The sequence below is a fragment of the Alosa pseudoharengus genome, unplaced genomic scaffold (assembly GCF_046254945.1).
Source record: "Alosa pseudoharengus isolate Yale_2024_CS ecotype anadromous, Long Island Sound unplaced genomic scaffold, YU_APseudo_1.1 YU_APseudo_1.1_scf_27, whole genome shotgun sequence".
NCBI classification, from domain to species: Eukaryota; Metazoa; Chordata; class Actinopteri; order Clupeiformes; family Clupeidae; genus Alosa; species Alosa pseudoharengus.
In genome coordinates this window covers 190,868-210,918 of record NW_027468704.1, presented here as the reverse complement: position 1 = coordinate 210,918, position 20,051 = coordinate 190,868, and the positions used below count along the sequence as shown (strand labels likewise).

At 40.5% G+C, this 20,051-nt stretch overlaps 1 protein-coding gene across 2 annotated transcripts in view; it reads left to right on the top strand.

Annotated features, from left to right (window-relative positions):
- Positions 1-20,051, top strand: part of LOC143099283 (uncharacterized) — a 107,027-nt gene that overhangs the window by 2,587 nt on the left and 84,389 nt on the right. Inside the window, exons 2-3 of one of the 2 annotated variants that reach the window (XM_076262379.1) lie at positions 16,650-16,719; positions 17,811-17,920. In XM_076262379.1, the coding sequence (XP_076118494.1) occupies positions 17,826-17,920 (95 nt within the window). In that variant the 5' untranslated portion in view covers positions 16,650-16,719; positions 17,811-17,825. Of the gene's footprint in view, positions 1-16,382; positions 16,720-17,810; positions 17,921-20,051 lie in introns of those variants that run through there. The other variant, XM_076262380.1, reaches the window with a different exon arrangement.

The window sequence follows — 20,051 nt, the reverse complement described above, 5'->3', positions numbered from 1 at the left end:
CACACACAACTGTAAACACACACACACACACTCACTTGTTGCTTGGTCTTGTGAGGTGTGTCCATTGCAAGTCTCCCGGTCAATGACCGTGAGACTTGAGATCCACAGATAGGACAGTTTGTGTCTCTGTGAACCTCACAGACAAAAGGCAGAGGAAATTATATTTTATTATAGTTTAATTATCAGATTTGGTGTAGTTTTTTGTTTGCCAACACCCAAGGTCAACTATGTATATGACAAACAGTTCCATGTTATTCAAGCCAGAGTCATTGAAAAGAACAAAACCTGTTTTATAACATTGAGTGAGTTTTATAAAACATGAGTTTTATAACATTGCATGTAATGGAAGGCTTAGTTATTTTAACTTTTTACTTTGCCATCAGAAAGCTACAGCATGAGAGGCATAACACATTACTCCTGATCATTAGATTTACATTTTTTTTCAGTTGCTAAAACACTAAAACTCATTAGCTGAATAAAGTTCCCAGTTGCCTGAACTCATTTAAGAGACACTAAGACTAAGACTAAGACACTGTTTATGGGTAGTGATGCGGTATCGGCCATCTGCGGCCGATATTTTCAAATATGCTGGCCACGACTAAATCTCTGATAAGCGTTGCCAACCTATTCTTAGAGTGCAGATCTGAAAACTTTCCATAGGGAGTAGTAGTGGGATATGCTAGATTAAAGTTCTTTTCTTCCTTCTCCAGGGCCTAAGTTTCACTGCGGGATTTAGGGTATTGTGCATAATTTGTTCAAGTCCCGCAACTCTAGCCATCATAATGCGAGAAATTCTCGCATAAACTTTACAGCTTGTCTGATGATGTTAATCTTATCATGAAGTGGCGTGAATGCGGGGCTGTTGACCAGATGGATCAACTACCGAGTTGAATTAAATATAGCCTCACGCAGACACACACACACACACACACAGGGGCGTAACCAGCCGATTTTGTCGGGGCTTCAGGGCTTTTTGAGTGTAGCCCCAAATGTATTTTGCAAAGTCGACTAACAAATATGAAACCATTTTTCCGATTGTGCATTGAACTGCTAGCCATTTGAGTGCCCTAAGCAGAACTGCTTTGTGGTGCCCCCCCCCAAAAAAAGTACTTTTGTTTACTACTAGTTTGATGCCGTTTGACTTATTTATGAATGGCAACCTGTCACTTTAAGAGCACTGAGTCTACATAACGACCTTTTTGCCAGCTCTATGCAAATATAGACTACCGGTAAACAAACTCTAGCATTGTTTGTGCCACATTTATAGCACAATATTAACAATGATATGCATAATATTAAGTTAGTATAAACAGACTTTATTGCTTTGGAAATGGAAGCGTGTCATGACATGATGCTATCTAGACATTTTCTGTTTGCAATTAAAAGTGAATTATGAGCCTAGTTGCCACCTAGCCTGTCTGAGTGGAATGTGTTTCAATCTGCATGTCATGCGCTTTATGTAAATACTTAGTTTAAGGGAAACTAATTATTGAACACTTTAAGACTCACCAATTCCATTACACAAAGGCTAAGGGCACTCTTTATATTATAGTCAATTTTCCAAATCCCGGTGAGTGCAGCCTGTAAAGTGCTCTCTCGCAGTCAAGGGCGTCGCTAGAAATGTTGTCCTATTTCCCCCTCTTGTCCTCCGAACTCTTTCTTCTTAACTGTCTGATTTCTCTCTCCTGTCTCCTGTGTTGTGTTTTTAAAACAACAAGTCTAAATAACGAATAATTTATATAATTTGACAATAGGTTATGTTTGGGCCATAGATAATATCCATCACAACATTAAATATCCATCCTATATAACATTAATATGACTTAATTTTCAGTGCAGGTTAGGGGCATCTCCAACCTGTTGGGCAAGTTACTTCAAAATTGTAATGTATTATGTATTACTTATTACTGTAATTTCAAAGTAATTTGTTTCATTATAATATTACTGTCTCTAAATTGTAAGGCATTACTGTACTATTGTAATACTTTTAAGTTACTTTTACCAAAATATCTAGAAATATGGATTTGGCATTCTAAATGCAGTTTATTATGCTCAATGCAGCTCATTGCACTTCTAATGGAGGGCTGAGCTAGGCTTAAGACTAATAACAGTAGAATGTAATAGGCGCAGTGATGGCTCATGATGCAATACAAGGAGCAATCATAGCCAGAATTTTGTTAAAAACAGACAGGTCAAAGTCTGTAACTTTAGGCTTGGGTCTAGGCTACTCATTAAAATCAACAGAGAGCCCACTACCTGTATATTGGAACTAGGGCTGTAACGATATACAATTCGAAACCGAAATCGCGACATTCATATCCACGATACTGTGTCGCGGTGTGAAAAGGCAGAATCGCGACATACCCTTTCTAACGTTAGTGTTTCACGCAGTGCTTTGCAGCTTACGCGGCCGCAAAAGCAACCCACAACTCCCGCTTTACTTATCGGTAGCCTACGTTGTCCAAAAACAAATAAATAAATAGCCTAAATAATAATTTCATACCTCTCCTTGCTTTCATTGTAGACTATGTGTGCAACTTTACCAAACAGTATAGAAGTAAACACCCTCTCCTTGCCCCGCTCTCTCGCGCGCTCCCTCCCTCTCACTCTCCCTCCCTCTCCTGCTCAATGAACACAATCGTGAAAGCAAGGACGCATAGAAGACGACTAGCTAAATTACTATTAAATCCGCTTAGCATCATTAGCATGCTGCACATATTTGTTTAAAACTCTTGCATTGAAGTTGACTGATCATACCAACGTTTCCCAAAAGGGCCTGTCCCAATGAGAACAAGTATTACCTTGAAACTTAAACACACATGGGGAAACTGAACAGTCCAATCAGTAGCCTAGACTATGATAGGCTAAGCTAGCCAACTATGCTACTTTGTTTACAATATTTCCAGGCTTCAACCAGACAGCTGAATTAAAGAGGTAGAGTTGTAATAAAAAATAGTAGGCCTAGGCTATTCTTAAGTGCCATCTACGTCACTATCAAATAGAACGCCGCCATATTTACGACCGATCTCGCCCAGTATGGCCGCCCACACTGCACATTTGAATGTGTGAGAGAGAGAGATATGTGGAGAAAATTTGAATTTTAGGCTCCGATCCTTATTTGTTACCCCCAGATTTATTTTGTCCCTTACGATCTGCCCCAGGCTTGCCTAATTGGCTTTCCGCGATATATACAGTAGGCTACATATCTTGTTCATAACCCCTCCCCGTAGGCTACAGTGGAAGCTGGGACGATTGAAACACGGGACGAATGAAACATTCCAGTTTTCTCCAAGTCAAGTGTAGGCTAATGATGATAGACAAACGTCCTTCGGTCAAGAGCATGTTAACATCCGTCTATCAGCCAAATATCTTCCTGCTATGTCATTGTATCACGGAGTTACAGGCGATAAACGAGTTTTGATGCGCAAAAGTAAACTTCATTAGAGGTTATTTTTTGATTGTTAGCCTAATGAGTATTTTTCATTTAAAGGTTCGACTTCATGCTTATTCAGTAGACCATTTAGTTCTCCACAATCCCAGACTTTCATATCGCATGCTTGTTTACATGGAAAGCAAAACAAGCTAGGCCTAGGCTATGTTCAATCTTCAATCGTCCCGACCTGTAACTCCATTTATTTTAATTAAATGCACAAATATCTGTGTTTAAACAATCATTTATGGAGGTGAGACATGGAAAAACAGTTTTAGGAAGATGAAAATGCATTTGGGCCCAGGTAGGGGGTCGAGTTTTCCCATGTTATCCATGGAGACTGACGGCCGGTGGGTCGTTAAGCCTAGGCCTACTTATTTGGATGTGCCGTGGCCTAACCCACGTAAAAACCTAGTGAAACGACATTTCCAACAATATAAACATGATATAAATGGGAAAGCTTACCGTTCTAGCTATAAACATCGCAGAATCATCAGGGCATGATATTTCAAAAACCGCTTCATAGGCTACACGTAGCCTACGCTTCACGATGATGGCAATTGATTAGACATGCACGAAGAGGCTAGAACAATCTATCTAAAATAACCCCTATTGGGAGTAGGCCTACAATTCATGATATGTATGTAGTAAAATTTTGAAGTTGTGGGACGTTTTATATTATTGTAGTCAGGCCTATGTTCATTCGTCCCCTTATGTTGTTTCAACTGTCCCGAGGAGGGAGAAATGAAACGCACGTCCCTCTTTTGCTTTAATAATTCCTGAACGGTTTTGTTCAAAGCTGGAAATGCATTTGTATTTGACAGAGGACAGATGTAGGTTATAGTGACCAAATATTAGCTTTCAGTGTGGTACGATCGGTTTGTAGGCTAAATTACGTTTAGACCTAATTAAAAAGTGTTTCAACTGCTCCCCTGCCTATCAATATGCTGTGGCTGGATGGGTCAAAAACGTAAAAAGTGCGGCACCTGGCCACCAAGGATTTATATTTAATCATGGGAAATGTAAGTATTATGTAAAAACAATTCAAATGTATGATTTTGGTGGTAGTTTACTCTTACTACATGTAGTGAGTTCTAAGCTAGCAAGCTAGCCTACCACTCATTTTAGTGTCATTTAGCTCACAGCTAGCTGTCATTAATCTGGATAATGTCCTTTAATGTAAGATGTGTTTATACGTATTTTATACACTCCATGGTTTACTCATTGAAAGAACATGAAGGGAAGGGAAACAAGGCGATTGTGACTTTATGGGAACAGTTTGTGGTGGGTTATCAGCTATTAACTGTCAGACGGTCAGCTGTTGTGTGACCACTGGGCGGCTGAGCTGCCCGAATAGGTCGTAAAGATGGCGGCGTAAAGCTACAGTGACGTCATGAGACACAAACGAATAGGCTAATCTGCATAAAGTGTGCTGTCATAAACAGTGATGCCAGTAACGCGTTAGTCTATTTTTACCACTTTTTTCAGTAACGAGTAATCTAACGCGCTACTATTTACAAACCAGTAATCAGATTAAAATTACTTATCTAAGTTACTGTGCGTTACTATTTTTGTCATTTTCCTTAATAAAAAGATATATTCTTTGCTTTCTTCTTGTCTTGGGGATTAATGTCATGTAGGCTATGCTCACGTTTTCAGCATGAGGACAATTCACGTGCAGCGACACAAACGTAAACAACAATGGAGGGAGAGAGAGAGATGCACATTTCATCAGTCATTACTTTGAGTTTGTGTCAGCTAAACATGACAACATTAAGGTACATTGTACATTCTGTGCTGGCGACAAAGTGCTGTCTAGCTAGACATCCCAAGTCTCCCGAAGTTTTGGGAGTAGTCTCCCACATATTGATAGCGGCTTCCTGACGCCCGCAAATTACATAAAATCTCCCGGAACCTAGAGCGAACAAGAGCACGCAAGCCAGACCGGACTTCAAATCAAAGATTCTAGAATCTTTGCTTCAAATCGCGTGTGCATAGCTTAATGCGCACACAACGAAGAGGGAGAGAGAGAGGAGTGGTGCGTTTGTGCCTGAAGCGCATCCAAGACAGAGAGCATCCTGGTCTGTTTTGCTAAATCAACCAATCCGTTTTCAGTGTAAGTGCTTATATCTCTTTTCTCCCAAACATAATTAATCAGTTCAGTCAGTGCATCTAGGAACAGAAGCGTCATGGCAGCGTCAGTGCCCCTCAAAAAGTTAGATTTAAGACCCATTTCACATCAGACTACACAAAAGTGTACCCAATTGTCTCAAAAGATTAAAACATAATGATAATCTTGCACACTGCACTGTTTGTAACAGCAACTTTAGCATTGCTCACGGCGGGTTAAATGATTGCAAAAGACTTGTTGAGGTGAGTTTAACAAGTGTAATTTCATTTGCATATTACTCAGGCCTATAGGCTACAAGATGGCTAGTTGCCAAGGCTACATGAAAAAAAATCTACATATTTTACTATAACAATTTCTATCAATAGGCCTTCCTTATTTGGTGTACTTAGACATTATTGAACAAACATCTGAATTTCAGTATCTAAGTAGGTTAGGTTGGGATGTCTGCTATACATTGCTGTTAAAATGCACTTCCAGTATAGTGAGTATTGGAAAAACCGGTTATCATTTTTATGTTGAGGCGTTGGGGGTGTTGTCGGCAGCTGCTGAAAGTAACTAATAAAGTAACTTGTAATCTAACTTAGTTACTTTTAAAATCAAGTAATCAGTAAAGTAACTAAGTTACTTTTTAAAGGAGTAATCAGTAATCAGATTACTTTTTCAAGGTAACTGTGGCAACACTGGTCATAAATATCAGTCATTTAGAAAAATATTTTTATATCAGGATATAAAATAATAGATATATTATATTGTAATCCTCTGGAGTTCTAAGGGAGGCTATTAAAATGTTATTTAATAAAATGTCTAGCCCCCCCCCCCCCCCCCCCCCCAAAAAAAAGAAAGAAAAATCGAGATTCGTATCGAACCGTGGGTCAAAAATCGTGATACAAACCGAATCGTGAGGTTGGTGTATCGTTACAGCCCTAATTGGAACCCAAAACTTAAAGACATGTCAAGATAGGCTACACAGTGCCGGCGGCTGGCGATTTTGGTGCCCTGAGTGGGTTAGTTTGTTTCGGACCTGGTGAAATACAGTATTAACCTAAGTATGTCATCATTAGGGATCGACCGATATATCGGCCGGCTGATATATCGGGCCGATATTTACGTTTTTTACGTGTATCGGCATCGGCCAATAAGCGGCTGCGTTCGCCGATAGTTTTTTCCTCGCATTATTTACATACAGGTGTCCACAGGCAGCTCTGTGTTGCTGGAGACACTGCAATTCACGTGCCGACTGCCCCTCCCCCACAAGCAGAGTGCTGAAAGCCTGCTCTTCAAGACAACAGTAAACTTTAAACTTTCAAAGCATCTTTTAACTGTTTGAATTAGCTGAAATATTGCCATACACTTTGAAGGTGGAAGCAAGTTTGTGGGTCCAAATGGAAAACGAGAATAATAGATAGATAGGTACTTTATTTAATGCTCAATGCCTCGTTTATAGAACTGCTTGCCATTGTATTTAGGGAGCTGCAAATAGCTAAGTTGTAGGCTAGGCTATCCATATGCATGCGGTAGCGGTAGCTGTTACAAACACTGGTCATATGTTTAAGTAATGCCAACGTTGTTCCGTGGTATTTGTGGGAGTTTTATTCAGCGACCACCTGGCTGAGTTTTGGACGTGTGTGGTGTGTGCGTCTCCCTCCCCCTCTCCCTTCGAGCTGGGCGGAGTTGCCATCGCAGTGATATCAGAGCTTTAATAATGAGAGACGTGTTATATGTAGTTGATTATTAATTCGTGTTAACGTTTACCATGTACCAGACATACCGTGTATGCCTTACTTGTTTAGAGCCGTTTGCTAACCTTATCATTATCAATCCAGTTCAATGGTGGTTCGTCAGCTACCAAACAGAAGTTTGTCTGTGCGTCTGGTCTGTCTCACTCAGTGGGACACACGCATCACAGCGATATGAGAGTGCTGCGCTACCAGAAGGAGAGATTTTAAAACTTTGAGAGATATGTTTTATACCTTTTGACGTTGATGCCGTTTAGAACAGAAACATCTGACACCACGTTATTTTCTTCTGCTGATATATGTTCTGTGGTTGACAAATCTGGCAGCTTTTTTTAGGAAAATATAGACAAAGAAAAATTGAAACCATGCAGGCTTATTGTTTTCTTAAATTATTTAAATGTGTTGACAAAGGACATTTTGTGATGACCTGAATTATGTCTTATAGTCAGCAAGCAATGCATCATCAAGGCTGTGTTGTAAGATTTTGATGAAAGCATTTTGCACAGTTAACCATATCCAGTGCACCCATCCATAAGTTCAATAAATGTTCCTTTTTTTAATTTAGACTTATAACATTTGTTAACATCATTTGTGTAATTATGTGTCATTTGTATGATGTAAATTGAGGGAGCAAAATAAAAGCAGTATCGGCTCCAAATATCGGCTCAAGAAAATCGGCAGCCTGTATCGGTCATCGGCTAAGGCTGATGGAAAAAAATCGGTATCGGCACTAAAAAATCCATATCGGTCGATCCCTAGTCATCATATGGCCAACTATAAAGATGTATTTGTCTGTTCCCAGGGATGGGAAAATGTAATATGTATTTCACATACAAAAAACAATTTTGTCATTTGTATTTTATTGGGTTGAAGGAAATGGCTCTGCATTTTGTATCAAAACACTTTATTGGTGTGTATTTTTGTATTTTAAAAATACTGCAAAATACTCTATATGTGATAACATCATAAAAGCACAAAATGATGCAAGGAGCCTCTAATTGGTGCTGACTTATAGTTATAATTATATTATCCTTTTCCGCATTCCACAGTGGGGAGAAGTTCACCTTGTTTAAATAACAATTCTATTTCCTTATTAGCTGCACACTTGAGGTTGGAGATATTAAGGCACGTCAAGTTTCTCACATACTGGAACTTCAAGATACATAGCCTTATGATTTTCTTATTCAGTTCTGCACTGGACCTGAATTACGAAACTCGGCACAGATACACAATTATGATTTTGGCCTATTGATTATAATGTGGTTAATTGAAAGCTCTGTCAGTAGTTTTGGATAAGCATGAGCATGTAAATGTAAATTCTTGAATGATTCTTAATTCTGATCACACTACATGAACTTGCATATGATATACTGTTTGGTATGACAGGGGACAAATTGTATAAATTGTTTTTTACTATATAGTTTTAATAGGCTAAATGTTTGGGATAAAAAAAAGCTTTTTTGCAGTGCTTCCATACTCCCTTGAAAAAAAGTATTTAGAGTATTTTCAAAATACAAAAATACAGTATTTTATTTTGATACATAATATGGTTACTGTATTTTGTAGTTTATTTTGATACATTAAAAATGAGGGTATTAGGTATTTTATTTTGAAATACATCCTGATGTATTTTTGCCCATCCCTGCCTGTTCCCAGCATTAGCACTTGCGATAGGACTGACATATCTACCACGGGAATGATGGCAAAAACCTTCCTTCCTACCAATAGGTGGATCGATCCATCAAACGTCATGTCAAACGCCTACCAGCACGTTCATTGCTTTATCATGCAACAACAAATGTGTAGCTACCTCTCCAGAGGTTTTGTTTTTGGTGCATTTTGTCTGTTTGTCTAAAATCTAAGACAGTATTTTCTACTGTCTTAGATTTTAGTTTCACATTGCAAGTAACGCTTAACATGACCAATAGGGCTACAAATTGTGGTTAACTAGTGTTGATAGCATATTGCGAGTAGTTGTGAACCATAGGAACTTTAATCGTAGCCTATAGCCAAATTGAAATAAATGCGAATTTATGATAAGCCTTCGACTGGCGACCCACAGTGTGATAAGCAGGTTCCCCCGAGCAGTCTGCATTGCTAGACACTGATGGCTTCTCTGTCTGCTGATGTTTTGATCAAAGGTCCAGACGGTCCACAACAAATAGTCTATCCTTCGTGCCATTTTAGCTGAAAACACTTTTCATTTTTTAGCCTACTTAATAAACGTATATTTATTAGTGTCAACATTACAGTATTTAGGCTATGTTAATCTCAAGCCACTCTAATAAATGGCTGTAGGCCTACTTTTACAGTACAGCACAGCAGAGAGTAACGGCTCCCACACACAGTTGCGTTCCGTCAACGCATGCGACAGCAGGGAGCCTGGGCAAGTTGGGAGCATGCAGTGGACCGCAGAGTCTCATGTGCAGAGCCAGAGAGAAAGCAGAGCCCCATTGCATACAGTTCCTGATCCAGGCTGTCTACGATGTACTACCGAGCCCATCCAAACTGTTCAGCCGAAACACTTTCCCCAAAACACTCCGTGACCCCAGGTAACATCACTGATGATGTGTCCAGGTTGCATCAAGTTGATGTATATTACAAACACTAAATAATAGCACAAGCCAAACACTGCACACCGCAGACGCATGTCCAAACACATAGACAAGAAAACAACAACAGGACATCACATACACCAAACACAAAGGACTAGCAGGCTATTGTACAACGCCCTATAGGTCCAGAAGGGCTACTACTAACAGCGAACAGGGCCGGGAGCAGGGCTATGGACTTACCACAGTAGCAACAGGCTGACAGAAAGGGGAAGAGTCTGGGCGTGACACACTGCATTTGAGCACAACAGACAAAGAGACACACCAAGTGTACAGCAACTAGAACAATGCACAATGAGGGGACTCCACCACCTGGAGATCAGCCTGCTACCTGCTTTGGCCCAACAAATCCTGCCCAGCACAAGAGAAACAAATATGAGGAATTTGGGTTGGCTAAAATTACACAGTATGGATGAACTCGCAATGGACTGTTCCTGATTACAGCTGGTCACTTCTATCACAGGCCTGTAGGCCAGGAAAAATCGGTGCAACCACCTGAGGGGTATTTTACAAAAGGAAGATTGCAAAATCCATGATGAGAGATAATATAAAGTGAGGCTTGACCTACAGTTGTCTGGTCAGACTAGGTCAACACATTTCATTAACACCAATTCAGGATGAGTAGGAGCGACTAGCCAGGTGTAAGCAATTCAGGATATGTGACGTGAGGAATTAAAAAAAAAATTGCCGGCATTAAAACAAACAGAATATGCGGTTATACTATTTCTCAACTTTTGCAAAAACTTCTGCAAAGTACTCTGACTGGAAAAGGCTTGCAAGCAAGCTGCAGACAGATCAGAGGATTCACTTCCGTGTTAGCTAGGCTAGGCCAGCAACATGGGGGAGATGGGGGAGGGGGCCTTCATTAACTTGCATAGTGTGCATATAGAAATATCCGGCCCTGAATGCACATAAGGCTGCTGGTCCTGATGGCATGGACGCATCCCCAGGGCCTGTGATATGCAGCTGACTGAGGTTTGGACTGACCTAAACCTGTCACTAGCCCAGGCAGCTGTCGTGCCAGTGCCAAAACACTCCACTGCAACAAGCCTTAATGACTTCCATCCAGTTGCACTCACGCCCATCATCATGAAGTGTTTCGAGAGGCTGGTCCTGGCCCACATCAAGACTTGCTTACCACCCTCAGTAGACCCCTTCCAATTCATAGAGGATGCCATCTCTACGGCACTTCACTCTGCCCTGTCCCACCTCGACAATAGCAACACCTATGTGTGAATGCTGTTCATTGACTTCAGTTCAGCATTGAACACCATCATCTCCTCCAAACTGATCCTCCAACTCAGTGAACTGGGCATCAATACCTCCCTCTGTAACTGGATTCTGGACATCCTAACCAACAGGCCGCAGTCTGTGAGGTTAGCTAATCTCAGCCTACAGGGAGGAGGTCCAGCACCTAACATTGTGGTGCACTGACAATAACCTGCCTCTCAACACCAAGAAGACTGTGACGGAGTACCGTCACTACAGTTGAGTATGCGCTCTGACTGCCATACCAACTCTGGCTTTGGCATTGCCGTCAAGCTGCAGGATTAGTGCCCCGGAGACCAGGGTTCACTGCTCTCTCCCTTTGCTACAAAGACCAAGGAGGTCAAAAGCTATTATGAAATTATGTAGAAAAATCATTGAAATAATGAGAGCAAATAAATGAAGCAAATAGTATACATAAATGGAATAAAGATCTTAAAAATCACATGGAGGTCTGATCAGAAGTCTGAACCAAGATAACTAATACTAGAAATAACAAAGCTGTTAGCCTGGTTGGGATATAACCATAAAAATCTGTGAAATACCTCTCCAGTCAGCTGAAACTCTTCCAAATACACTTAGTGATGTTTATGGACAAAACTTTGAATTTCAAACAATCTGTTCTGTTATGAACTGCAGCAGTAGGTTTCAGTTCCCTTGAGTCATGGTCAATTGCTCTGTCAGTAGCTTAGCCACTTTTTAGAGTTTAACACAGTTTTAAACTAGCCAGTGACGCAAGAAGTCACGTGACATCTTAAGCTCAATTGCTGTGTCATAATAGGCTATCTGTGGTTTAACCTGCTGCTGCGTTTTACCTTGATCTCAATTGCTGTGTCTTCAAGGAAATTCACATCACACACTAGGGCGTATTTAGTGTGTGTTAGTCTAATCTCGAAACAGACGTGGTTTTAGGAGAGACTAAACCATAGTTTGCAGGATGAGACTTACATTGTTATATAGGCTCCATTATAAATTTCTTGAATTTCCCCTTGGGGATCAATAAAGTATCTATCTATCTATCTATCTATCTATAACCGACACATTGGCTACACACTGTTGGCTAGGATTATTTGTATTATTAATAATAACGTCTACATTTGGTCTTATTACACCAGATACAGTAGCCTACAATAAAGGCTACAAAATAGGAGTTGCTTAAATAGGCAGATGCCAAACTAAAATCAACAAAAAAAGATTATTTGTCCGTAATAAATGGATGCACACTAGATCGTACTGTTATAAGAAACATAAAAGGCAAATTCCCATTTCATTCCCATATTTATAGCCTGGCGGGCCATCCTATATCATTGAAATGTATAGTCTGGAATCGAACCATTTACCTCGCTTTATCCAAGGGGCGGGCAGAGAATTGTCTTTCAAACTGCCTAGGCATGCAATAGGCCAGCGCTACGACCATATCCGTATCCGGTCGGCAAAACGGCAAATACATCCTTCTTCGAAAGGAATTACTTAAGTGCATTGTGTTGCTCAACTTTCAAAGAAAAGCACAAGTCCAACTCCTCCAAAGTTGACGCCAAGGCCGATTCAAACAACCGCTCTTCGTTAGCCATAGCCACCTTCCTTGTTGTTCACCGTCGCAGGACTGTCGTTATCCTGTTAAGCCCGCCTTAAGACTCTCTAACAAAATAGAGCGCTGTGATTGGATGAAGTCCACGGCGTCAGCCAATAGAAATCCTTATGGTTTGATACTAGACGTACAGGCTGAGCAAATTAATTTGCCGCCGCTAGGGTGCGTCTAGATTTCTAGGCTACCATATTTATGCAGTCAACGGAAATTAGCAATAATGGCTTGGCGAATGCACTGCCTGCCTGCTAGATCAGCAGCATCAGGCCAGAAGTAGCCTAAAGTCCTCCAAGGCCTTGTGGCTGAGGAAACGGGGCTCATCCCAGTCGATTGCCAAATTGTGGAGGACTGCTCAGGTGACTATTATGTTGCCCTTTGTGGTGTGGTTCGTAGACTGCTGTTGAAAATGCGTGCATCATGCACACTGCCGGGCCATCTCGCTACTACTAGGTTACATTGCGAATGCGCATGTTGTTATCGTTTATAGAGCGGTAGAAACGGTAATATTATATAAAAAAAATAATGTTATTAATAATATTATTGCAAAACGTCTGCTCCACTATTTGACACATCAAAATGTTCCACAGGTGTTAAGGTCAGTTGTGACATTAATTATGTGCCTACACCGTACAAATGCATTTTGCCTAGTGTATATTTATATGTTTAGGCAGACCAAATATCAGGGGATGTAGCCAATTACGTTGATTCGTAAAGCCTGGATTACGCACGGTGCCATGGTGGAATGTGGGTGCAGTCCAGGGTCGGACTGGGAACAAAATTTGGCCCTGGCAATTTTCTCCTGGACCGGCCCACCACTGGACCGACGACCCCCCCCCCCCTGATTCCCCCCATAAATAACAAACACACAGTATTATGCTGTAGCAACACTTCATAAACTGAACCCAAACATTTAGATTTGGACCTATAGCCTATAGGTTATTATAATCACAATAACACGGAGGTCCGGGGGTGTGTCTCCGGAACCAAAATTCTGGTTGCTAATCACACCATTTTAAAGTGATTTGAGAGGGACAGGATTCAGGGATAGGCTACTAAAGACAGGCTCATCTTCTGTCTGTCCTATGCATTAAACCATATGTCACTGCTTAAATGAAAAATATAAGCTACTGAACATGCATGAAGATCGTCATAGTTGACAGAAATTACGATTTGTGCCAACATGTTGTAGAAACACAACCACAGCTTTATTTGGTGCAAATCTTCTCCTTTACTTTGGTTAGGCTATAGTCTGCGATTCACATTAACTCTAGGCTTAGGCTATCACCACAAGTGTATACTAAACGTTTTTGCCCAAGTTTGTGTGCCGTCATCACATTTTGCAAAATTAGGCTACCTTTGTTACTAACCTACCAGTTGATACTTTTTACGTGCATCGACTCGCGATTGATTGTGTATCTAATGTAACACTCGGTGGAGAGACTTCCACTTTCCAAGTTTCACTTTCACTGTCGTTGTGAGCTAAAAGGCTATTATATGGGACATACTTTGAAGTTCCTTTTGATTCCAAACATGAATGGGTTTTCTTTAACCTGTGCTACACTTTTCCACCAAGTTGTGCGAAAATTGTAGGCTATCCGTAGTTTTTTTTTATGTTGACAGACAAACCGCACTACAGTAGCCTACATAGTGCAGTAGCCTAATTGGAAGCTCTTGGTAGCGCGTGCAACTAATGTCTATAAAAACAATATATTTTTGGAATAAAACTAGAAACCTCTGATTGCTGTTTACGGTTAAACTGCGATGATGTGAACACCAGCCAGCGGAGGGCACTTATATACCCTAGACTACCATGCATGGACTCGTACTAGGCTATATTTCCCCACAAACCAGGCTGCTTGGACAAATCCACTTAAGGGGTGGGGCAGGGGGGCGCGATCGTAACACACACTGAACCTGTCATGAAGGCCTACATGACGGGCCGCAAATAGGCTAAATAACTTAAATAAAATAACTTTTAAAAAAATCCCGTTTCCGTAAGGGCAAGGAGACTGATTGTAAAACAAGTCTTGGAGGAGAAGACGTAGAGTAGATAAGTGGAATTGTAAATCTGTTTAATCATTTACCTGCCACTATGCTGCTCCACCAAAATGAAGGCCTAATGACTTTAAATGGTCTGCTGTGTAAGTATCGTGCTTATAGGTCTCCAAAAAGAATAGTTTACGGTGTATGAATTATGTATTCTTGTGTTAATTATTTCATTGAAAACAACTCCTCATAAAGCCTGATACCAAACTCCTCAGGCCAAAGGTCACTACTAAGAGAGGGAAATCTTTGATCCCAAACTGTGGTACGCGAGCTGCCACTAGGGGGTACGCGAGATGAAAAGGGCAATGGCGGAAAGGAGTTAAAAATTATTCATTAATTAATACTCTAATTAATTAATAAATAATACATAATTTCGAATCAGGTTGTAATGATATGGAAACGTGAAATTAAAGGAAATCATTTGTAAACTCTATAATAGGGTATGTTTTCATAAAAAAAAAATAAGCTACACACAATAGGCTACACGTGATTTCCTGCGGGCAGCCAGAATATCTGGCACGTTAGTTTCGTTGAAGTATAGGCTAGGTAGAAGGCTGTGTAAACATGGAAAACTGGCTAAAAACAGGGACACTGTCCAAAAAGCCTAATTAAAGCGATCGAAGAGGAGAAGCGAGAGAAACAGAGCAGGACACAGGTAACGATGGGATGGGATGGGGGGCAGACTAATGAAGGTGGAGATGGAGCGAAGGGGGATAAAAGAAAGAACGAGACAGAAAAGACTGCGCGAAGAAAGCGAAAGTATGATGAGGCATATAGCCCTAAGCTTCACGTGGATTGGGAGACAGACTGCCCAAAGCCACAGTGCGTGGTCTGCAGTGAGATGCTACCTAACCATTCTAATGTGGTTCCCCACACTGTTTTTTTTAACGTGAGAGCTCATAGACCAGTTGCACATTTTGATTATGTTATCATGTAGGGCGGCTAATTAAACAACGATGCCTGGAATGCGTCAATAGAATGAGTTACTTTTTTATGTGTTGGATGGTGGGGGTACGCAAGCCGTGTCAGGATGTAGAAGGTGGTCCGCGGGGAAAAAAGTTTGGGAACCGCTGTGATACTCCATACCTATATTGCATGCTGCTGAACACAATCTTGCTACAATGTAGCTGATTTAGATATTGAAGTCTCTGTATTGGACCTTAAACAAACAGCTATTGTTTGTACAGTGGTCAGTTACAGTACATAAGTGGAGATGGATCTGGTACTGTATAGACATTACATCACATGCTGCTGAACACAATCTTGCTGTCAAGATTTAGATACAGTAGGAGTTGGTTTAGATTGTAAAGTTACATTTTCAATTTAATTTAATTTCACGTATAGAAACATTACACGTCTCATGGCGTTTTAGTGTGTTAGACAATCAGAGAAAAGAAAATAAGGCCCATGGGTAACAGGGGCGAGGAAAAACTCCCTAGAATTGGAGATACATATAGGAAGAAACCTCGAGCAGACCCGCGACTTAAGGGCCTGACCCATCTGCCTAGGGTCAGTTACAGAATAGTAAGGTCTGTATACTGTACATGATAAATGCCTAAGTTAGTCAGATGTAGAAGAAAAAAACATGGCTTTTAAAGCCACCTGAGGTATATGTTACAAGAGGTGGGATGGTTATATATCCGGTATGATAATGTATTAATCCTATTTAGTGTCAGAAAGTTCAAATAGTCCAGCGTAGGAAATGGAGTTGTCCAGGGGGATTAAAGTGTCTGGATTGGACCTCAAGCAAAGTGCATGCAAAGCAATTCTTTGTACAGAGAGCAATTACAGTACATAACTGGATTTATGGATCTGTTCAATCATTCACCTGCTGTTTCACAAGGCTCCTCTAGAAGGACAGAGGTCAGTTACTCCTCAACGCCATTTTATCAAACCAAGAGAGACAGCAGAAGGTAAGGAGCGTTATTTTCTTTTCTTTTGTAAAAGTGGTGATGTATGTTTAAATATTGGCAAGTTTACCTATCTAAATGTTATTAGTTACTAGGTAGTTTTTTTAGTTAGTGTTATTAGTGCTAGTACAGTGGCCGTTAAAACATGCCATTCCTGTAGAAAACCTGTAGCCCAATTACATGCCCGCAGGTAGGCCTGCTTTAAAAATAGGATGATGGGGAAAACATCATTCCAGCTAAGCATTCAATAGAATTAAATGATATGAGCTGGACATTGAGGTCAGTGATTTAATGTTAAGCCTATCTCTTGTGCATCAACCCTACAGTAGCTGTTTAACTAAATTTATACAATGTCTGTTATACAATTGCTGATTACTATTTACTATAGACTATTTACTGGGGGGGTATGATATATGTTGGTGATAACACCTACATAACCACAATGTTGTGTGTCCCTGACAAACACCATTCAAATAATTAATAAAATAAATAAATGGGCTACAGTTCAAACAATCAGTTTTTGTTTGTTCATGTAGGCCTATTCTGAAATATATTTAAACTGGACTGAACTGCCCACTTCTTGGTACGAGATCCACTGTCAGCTGCTCATTAGAGGCCATTTTACTGGGACACGTGCCCCAGTATTGAACTGCTGTGTCCCAGACTGTCCTGAACAAGGAATATATAGCATGCATAGATGGCCGAAGTAATTAGCTTAGGTTAACTAGCTGAACAACACAGGTGACCACTACTGCATAATTTCATGGAGTGCTGAAATGTATTATTTTTGACCATTTCTGAACTGTGAAATTCAGCAAATATGTTTTGTGGTTGTAAACTTATTGCAGAATCATCATAAATATTCCACCTGTGTGTGCATGGCTAAAATTCTGAAGTGCAAAATAGTTTAGGCTACAGCACCAATACTTCTATCCATTGATACAAATAATAATTTCCAACCACTGAATTTATTTTCAAAGTGTACTAGATTGATACATTTAAATGTTAAAATATAGGCTACAAAAATACTGACTCAATCTATAAGAAAAGCCAGCAGCGTCTTTTTTGTCTTTCGAAAACTCTCCAAATTCAAGGTTGACTCTACCCCGATGAATATGAGTGACCCTGGGGATGGAGGAGCCTCAGCGTGGAAAGACCCTGCTGTCAAAGAAAGGATTACAGAGACTCTGTTCACAACAAAAAAGTAAGTTGAAAGAGAAAGCTGATATACTGAAAAATAAATGTTGGGAGTGCAAAATGAGGAATATTTCCTGTCTTTTGCTGCAGCATTCATTACAGCCGCTTTCAGACATGTCCTCCGCAGTATATGTGGATCTTTGTCAAACGGAGGTCCGACCCTTTGGGTGATTCCGATATGATGCTAACATGTGACATGTGACATGTAAACGACACCGACACACATAAACAGAATGTCCCGGTGGTTGAACAGTTTGAACGTGGTTGAACACACACATTAACAGAATCTCTGCATGTTCTTTGCTTCATTCAGAGACAAGCTCATTTACATAATGTCCATCGGAGATACTAGGAAGGGAGCAGTGTAAGAGCCGCCTAAGTTCAGAGTTCCAAATGTCCGGTTATGTTGTTCAGATAAACGGCCCATCCGCTTAACATGCAGACTTACACGTGTCTGAAAGCAGCTTATGCAAGACCATCTTCTCCATTGGAGAATTAACTGTCCACTCCAGGTGCATAGTTCTAAAGGGGTGGTACTTGTGTCCATGAGAGGAAAAAAGGGGGGGGGGTGGTTGTTGTTGACCAATGTTGATGATACTTGGCCAGTTTAAATAAAATACATAGACAAGTTTTTTTACTTATTTGCTCTTTAAAAAACAAACAGAAATCTCATAATCTCACTGCACAGAAAGGTAAGGTTGTTTGTAGTGGCAGGGGCGCCGCTAGGGTTGTATTCCATAGTACGCACCATACGGAATAATGCCAATATTCAGATTGCACATGAGTCAATAAATATAGGCTAGTTGTCACACAAGTTTTTTTTTATTGTTGTAGGCTAATATTAAATGATTTCATAAATAAAGCCGTGCAAAAAATTGTACAAACAGTGCGTACAGGATTACGCCTGCCGGTGTTCCAGTTTAGATGGTGAGCAGGTTAACTTGTGATATTTGCATAAAATCCGTGAATATTCAACAAGACCCTGCCTACTTGTTAACAACGCTTTGCTCTGCCTCCGCCCTTCCAGTGCTGGAGATTCACATTTTCACAAGCCTACAGTGCGCGACAGAATATGAAGCAAGATCTTGCGAAAAAATGCGGGAATCGCTATGTATAATGCATGTCTGCTTAAGCATCCACACAAAATGTTGTGCAAACAGGAAATGTGTCAAAGTAAATCAGCGGAGGTTTTGTTGGGTTTCCAACATGAGTCTCACTGAGGCAAAATGTTCCAAGCAGTAAGCACTATCACCACTACACCACAGAGAGCAACGCTTGTCATTAGTCTAGTAGACTAGTCTACTAGCTTACTAGCTATCCTGATGTCCATGTTAACTAGGGTTGCCAACTGTTCCGTATAATACGGATTCGTCCCGTATCCGAAGCTTGAAAGAGGTGTTCCGTATTGAACTCTTACGGAACGCACTTTATTCCGTATTTATGAGAAACTGCTCACTGCGCACACACACTACCATGAAAAACACACACAAAAAAAACTAAAAACCTCTACCATAAACGACACTTTACTGTTTCTCAAAGCAGCAGTGGCCAGCGGGTCCCTGTTGGTCTGTGTCAAGATCACTTGCACGTCGCACCCAAAGGTTCTAGAATGCCGCTGTTCCGCATTGTAATAGGTTGTTTCATGAATTGTTTATCATGTATCGTGGCAACGCTGTCAAAAACAGGCGCGAGATTTACGAGAAAAATTTAACAATGGCCACGTCCAAAACTCCGCTAACCTCAATTTCGACATGGCCTGTGCTCAGTTTCACAGTGCCGTAATTCCTGACAAGCAACTACTGGCCGCTGCCAGGGAGCAAAAGAAATATAAATGGAATAAATAAATAAATGCCGCTGTATTTTTATTAGAAGCTAAAGCAGATTTTTCATACTGGTTCAATATCGCAAGATTAGATGCTAAAGCAGATTTTTCATACTGGTTCAGATTTTTCATACTGGTTCAATATCGCAATTTTGGAAGATTATTATTAACGTTTTTTTTCTGTGCATTTTTCTATGGACTCTTCTGCTTGGTTGTTCGATCCAAGCCGAATAATAAATTGCTGTCCATCTTCACTACTGCCTCTGCTTCTTTGGCCACATGGTAACTTCCGCTCGGTTCCATGACAACACGAGAA